The sequence below is a fragment of the Zonotrichia albicollis genome, chromosome 25 (assembly GCF_047830755.1).
Source record: "Zonotrichia albicollis isolate bZonAlb1 chromosome 25, bZonAlb1.hap1, whole genome shotgun sequence".
Lineage (NCBI taxonomy): Eukaryota > Metazoa > Chordata > Aves > Passeriformes > Passerellidae > Zonotrichia > Zonotrichia albicollis.
The window spans coordinates 4,543,734-4,550,205 of record NC_133843.1 but is presented as its reverse complement, the minus strand read 5'-3'; the positions used below and the strand labels follow the sequence as shown (position 1 = coordinate 4,550,205).

Here is a 6,472-nt window from a genome sequence, read left to right as displayed (position 1 = left end):
ATTGCTAAAAAGCTTTTACCAGCAGCAACAGTGGCTTCAGTCTACAAACATACCCTCAAGTGTCTGGAGACTCCTTTGTGTACATTCAACTTGCACTGATTTTAAACACAGAGCAAATACACTCTTATTTAAACAAAAATTAAACCATGAATGTGTTAGTGCATTCATTCCCCTATGAAACAGAGTTTATTAAAAAATGTGGATTTTTCTTCTCAGAGAAGTGTATATATGCTTTGATGACAAATGCAAGTAGCCCCACATCACTAAAATTTAACAATGTTCATCCAAAATGAATCCACTACAAACCAAAAAGATCATCTTCAAATCAAGGCCCCTCTGAATAATAATTTCTCCTTCTTAGTGAAAAGCTCATAGTATTAATCACTTGATATAGTTTGAATCCCACCTTTTGTAAAGGGTATAGGGAAAGCAGACAAGTGTTATGAATAATATCATTAGCAAAAGAAGGGTGGAGAAAATTGCATTACATTGCATTGCAACATTAATAAACATTTAATTTCTGCATATGAACTGAGCACTCAGTCTTCTGTGAAGACACCTTAGATGCATTTGAAAACAGGGCTTAACCCAGTTTTATAGCATTCCCTCCTGTTTTGAAGTGAAATGGCATCTGTTTATACAACTTTGGCAATTATAGGAATGTTTTTTATTTCTCCTGTTTTAGTACCAGCACTGTTTTGGGGAGTTGTATTATATGATTTTTTCAAAACAGAATTGCCACCTGGAATTGAGCAACCTCTAAAGCTTCGTGTTTTCCACTCCTTGATGATCACGACCATGGTCGCGGTAAGTTAAATTTCTTAACCTGGGGATTTCACTTTTGCTTAGGTAGGATATTTGGGAGGAGGAGGAAAATGTATTACTTGAGGGGAAAAAAAAAGAAAAAAACCAATTCATATTCCTGAAGCCTGTAAGCATTGATATATGAATCCAAAACATGGTAAATTAACTCATAAACTTAATATGGCTAATCTTAAAAGCTTCTTTAGATTTTTCAGTCAAACTGCAGCCACTTTATGCTGTTTTATATGAAATTTAAAACAAATACCCAGATGTACCCTGTACATATTGAACTGCATGTACATAGAATAATGTACTGGTCAAAGCACGTTACTCCTCTTCTTCCAAATTCTTTCTTTTCAACAGGGAAAGATTTTGGAGAAGCTGGGGATCTGCAATGATTTAACCATACTGCGAGCAGCGGTCAATGGGATTCCTCCATGGAGAGATTCCAAACTGCTTATCAAAGATCTCACAGTAGATGAGGTACCCTTGAGGATTTATCAGCCCAAAAGCCCACCCACTGGCAAAAGAAGAGGAATTCTCTATTTTCATGGAGGCGCTGGCACATTTGGGAGCATTAGTAAGAAATGGGCAAGTTTTATTTTTCAAGTCAAATCCAAACCTTTACATTTTTGCCTTCAGGCATGTGTCAGTCAATGTCTGCCCTGTCCTTCCCAGTGTCATCAGTCTTTGTCAGCACAAACTGGAAAGTATTTGTGGAATGAATAGTATTGTGTTAAAAAGAGTCCCATCTCTGCTTCCTTTGGGGAAGAGATCCAGAAACCAGTGCTTAGCTGAGAGAAGAGTGTTAGGAATGAACAGCATTAGTATTAAATTACTTGGAGGTGGAAAATGGACAGAGGGCATTTGTGTGCTTTGAGTTTGTGGCACAATAAAACACCCATCTGAAGAGTTTCCTCCCTCACCCTGCTCTCAGCTCTCAGTGAGGGATGCTGCTCTACTAAGACTACCCTATCTTACATAAAATATATAATATGGGTCCAAGGAAAGATTTAAATAATTTTTTAAAAATCTGTAAATAAATTTCCATTCATGCAAAGAAGGAATCCAAATGAAGGAAAATATAAACAATGAAGGAGCAATTTGGGGAAGTTTGATTTTTGTGGTGACATGGCACAGGATACTTGATTTCTTTTCCAGAAAGGGAGACAGCCCTTGTCTCAGCAGCTGGGAGTTCAGCTCCTTGAATCCTGGATCTCCTTCTGAGCTGCTAAGGCTCCAAGTGCCTTCTCTGCAAGCCAAAGCACCTAACATCAAAATCTGAACTTCATTCCAGGGGTCATGCAGTGCAATTTGAGGGGTTTGAATCCTTTACTGTTTCCAAGGCTAGGTCTGCACTATACTGGGCAGACTTGAATTTCCTGGCATCCTTCAGCCCCGTGCAGGAATCACAACATAACTCCTGTGCCGTGGGTTCCTCTGCAGATAACCCACCCTGCTGTCCTCAGGTGCCAGGCTCGTGTCTAGAGCTAGTCTGGGTGGCAGTGAGGACTCCAGGGGTGGCAGGCACTCTGTGATCTCAGTGGCAGGTGAATCCCTCTCACGGAAGGATAAAACACAGCACAAGTTGCACAGTGAGTCCCTGTTCACGTGGCATGGCTTGATGTAACAGCCATAGCTGTACACAGACAGTGGGACCTGACCTTTGCCTTCAATTCCTTTTGGTGTTTGATAACAGGAAAACAACATGATGACAAGCTTTCAGAAGGCCTTTGGGAATCCCCAGCCTAGGAAGCCTGAAGTCTGCAACCAGCAAATTAGCAGATGCTACACTGAAAGTAATCAGCAGACAGATAACTGTGGCTTATTCCTCAAATGGATGTCATACTTCTCAAATCCTAGAATTGTTGAATAGTTTGGGTGGAAGAGACCTTAAATCTCATTCCAGGTCCCCACCATGGGCAGGGACACCTGCTATCCCAGGCTGCTCCAAGCCCTGTCCTACCTGGCCTTGAACATTTCCAGGGATGGGACAGCCACAGCTGCTCCGGGCATCCTGTGCCAGGGCCTCACAACCCTCACAGCAAAGAACTTCTTAATATCTAATCTAATCCCACTCTTTAACAGTTCCATCAATTTAAGTTTTTTAAGTCAGCAAATACATGAATAAAGGAGACTGAGTGGCTAAAACCCACTTTGATTTCTAGAAGATTCTCCTAAAGAGGCTACACACCCATGACACAAGAGGGAAAATCTTTCATTTGGATGACAGCTGACTGAAAGAGAGAAAAATGATGGGTTATGGGAACTTCCTGTGAGATTCCCATAAGGAGATCTGTACTGGGAGCAGTGCTTATCAATTTATTCAATCAATTCATTCAAACAGGGTGATGTGGTATTAAATCCTCTGAGGGTCATAAATGGATGGCTGAAAAACTGCAGAATTCTTTATGACAGCAGAGGATCAGAGAATAAAATGACAGGAGAAATGGCATGTAGAAAAGTCAAACAGATGAACAGAGCATTCTGACCTTATAAATAAAGCAATGGACTCCAAGCAGGAGCAGGAAGGAGCTCTTGGTAGTTATGGTAGGAAGTTACCTGAAATTGCTGACATAGTTCACAGTAGCAGTCAAAAGCAAACAAAATGCTAGCAATTATTAGTAGGAAAGGAAAGACAAAACAGGAAACTTTTTTATGCCACTGTAATAAATCCATGGTGTATCTAAATACAGTATAGTGCTTATAGCTCTATATAAGCACTCCTCAAAAATGATAAAGAGGAGAGGCTGCCTAGGTGAGAAAAGTGCTTCTGGGCAGAGAATATGTGAATGAACTATGACTCTTCAGACTGCAAAGGTGTATAAAGACAGATACACTAAGGGACTACAAAATCATGAGAAGCAAGAGAAGTTAAATGGGGAAGGATTTATCCACCATTTCTTACAGTACAAGAATTCCACCATGTGGAAGCAGTGAGTGCCAGGTACAAAAGGGGCAACTAGAAATGGCTCTTCACACCTTTGTAAGCAAGTGAGAGAGCTCCTCTTTGCACAAAGCTGTTATGGTTAAGGTTAAAATCATGGGCTTAACAAGTGGTTTGGGTAATTCACAGAAGAAATGCTTATCAAGGGTATTGGGTCTCAAAGGAGCACCCTCAGCCTCACATTCCTCTATGCTCCTTATTCCTGTTTGTCCTCAGCTTACACTCTCCTTTTGTTGACCACCAAGTGAGATGTGAGACCATACCAGACAGATTTCTGGGTTTCCCCAGTATCACCATCCTCACATGCTTGTGTGATGCCCTGAGAGCCACTGGCCAACAGAAAATGGACTGATGTGTAAAGACCAAATTTCATAGCATGAGCTCCTTATCAGTCTCATCTTGCAGTGCCTTCCACGTAGCACATGTTCAGGGATCTGTATTTTCATTTCTAAAGGATATTTGATTTTCAAATCATCATTTCTGCTGAACTTTCTCTCTAGGAGCCTTTGAAAGAGTATGCCGCTATATGGCCAAAAAATGCAACTCAGTGGTTGTGTCTGTTGGGTAAGTGCTATAGAAGTCTATTTTTGCCATAAGAGTATTTATGGGAATACAGCTCTCAGTTGAAACTCTTCTGAAAAACATGCTGAAAATATTTACTGTTTTAGATCATATCCCTATTTTTCACTTAAACCTTTAATTTAGAAATGTGCATATAGGCAAATATTCTAAAATAGCTGTAGCATCATTAGTTTGGCCTTCCAATCTACATTAGTTAAACCCAAATGTAATCTTTAAAATTAAGAAAAAAGTCTGCATAACTACCACAGGAGCTGCAAACAACACAAATTGAATGTTTGTAACCTCACTTTGCCATTTCAGGTACCGTCTGTCTCCTGAACATCCCTACCCAGGGCAGTATTTTGACTGTCTCAATGCCACCTTATACTTCATGAGGAATTTGGAAGAGTATCACGTGGATCCTGGTCTCATCATCCTCAGTGGTGACAGCTGTGGGGCTAATTTTGCCACAGTTATTTGCCAAATACTGCTGAATGACAGAGATCTGCCAAAAGTACGTGCTCAGGTCCTGCTTTACCCAGGACTCCAGGGGCTGGATTTCCACTTGCCCTCCTACCAGCAGAACGCTTTTGTCCCCATATTGTCCCGGAAGATGATCATCTACTTCTGTTTTCGTTACCTTAACAAAAAACCCACATTTTGGAAAGAGGTTCTACAAAACAGCCATGTTCCTGATAGTATGAGACACCAGTATAAGAAATGGGTAAGTGCTGACCTTATTCCTGATGAATTTAAGGTTAGAGGCTATGTACCAACCAAACCTGCATCATATAAACCTGAAGTCCATGAAGCTATCAAAGAAATTTTAGCAATAACATTTTCCCCACTATTAGCTGAAGATTCCATTATTTGCCAGCTCCCTGAGTCCTTGATTGTGACCTGTGAGTTTGATGTCTTGAGGGATGATGGTCTGTTATACAAGAGGAGACTAGAGGAAAATGGTGTTCGAGTGACCTGGTATCATTGTGAGAATGGCTTCCATGGAATTTTAGCCTTTTTTGGCTATGGGATTTTTTCCTTTTTATCTGCAAATAAGATAATGGACAGTATTGTGAATTATATAAACAGTTTATAGAAGTATTTTTCAGAAGAAAGATGCAAGTCATGCAGTATGTCTGTGAATTTATACTTGGCAAGGGATATAAACACCTTTCATTTATGGTTTGGATTTTGACTGCATTTTGTAGTTTCTGATTTCTGCTTCTGTAGTGACTATCAAACAAATGTTAAGATTATTTGAACTTTCTAGTTCAAATAATAATAATAAGCATTCTAGAAAATATTCTTGTAAAAACACACCAATAAGACCAGCATGAAAAAGGCAATGCATCCTGTTTGACTGAAACTACAGCAATTCCAGTATCTTTGCATGGCTGGCACACACTGGAGGCAAGAGACAAGAATCTCCATGAAGATACTTCAACAACCCAGAAATGCAGAAGACAACAACTGAGGTCTGCTTTGGCCCTTGTGACAGACAGAGGTGTTGATGGTATCAGATGGAGAACTCAGCTACTATGAAGTCTTACAGCAGATACTGAAATTGTAGCCATGAATTTAATTTCTAGGTTTAGTCTCTACAAAAACTACACTGCTCCAGAAATAGGGAAGTCAAAAGGAAGGCTCTTGTCTGGAGCAGGAATCCTAAACTGCCACTAGCATGAGTGTGATTTTGTTTGGGATCTGAGAAATGATGTTTCGTTTTGGAACTTCATTCTCAAACTGGAATCTCTGAACTTCAATGAGTGTGTGGATGTCAGAGAAGTGCAGAGATGAGACTTTTCCATAACCCTTTTTTCTTTCAAGATTATATTATGCTCAAGACTACCTGTTCTGCTGTGTTGGAAAAAAATCTGAAAATCATGTAAAGAAGGCAGAGAAGCACAATTTTATCCATATTATCACTGTAATGCTATGGTGATTCTGTGATGCTTTCAACAACAACAAAATAAAAAACCTGCACTGCAAATATTTCTGTTATAAGAGTGAGAGTTCCATTTGCTAAACGCATGAGTGAGAGTTACATTTGTTAAACACATACTGACAATGAACACAACTGAAAACCCCCTCCTGTGATGAAAGGAAAAAAAACACAGAGACCACAATGCTGCTGCTTTTACCTGGTCACATCTGTGCTGT

At 39.9% G+C, this 6,472-nt stretch overlaps 1 protein-coding gene across 1 annotated transcript; it reads left to right on the top strand.

Annotated features, from left to right (window-relative positions):
• Window positions 1-624: 624 nt before the first annotated feature.
• LOC102073314 (arylacetamide deacetylase-like 4) lies at window positions 625-5,408 on the top strand. Its single transcript, XM_005492936.3, has 4 exons — window positions 625-807; window positions 1,168-1,384; window positions 4,252-4,315; window positions 4,634-5,408. Exons 1-4 carry the CDS (start codon window positions 625-627, stop codon window positions 5,406-5,408), a joined length of 1,239 nt encoding a protein of 412 aa, XP_005492993.1.
• Window positions 5,409-6,472: the final 1,064 nt, after the last annotated feature.

Coding starts and splice junctions, on each gene's coding strand:
- LOC102073314 (XM_005492936.3), top strand. CDS start 625: ATGGCATCTGTTTATACAACTTTGGCAATTATAGGAATGTTTTTTATT. Junction 1,385..4,251: donor TGGCACATTTGGGAGCATTA/GTAAGAAATGGG, acceptor CTTTCTCTCTAG/GAGCCTTTGAAAGAGTATGC. Junction 4,316..4,633: donor TCAGTGGTTGTGTCTGTTGG/GTAAGTGCTATA, acceptor TTGCCATTTCAG/GTACCGTCTGTCTCCTGAAC.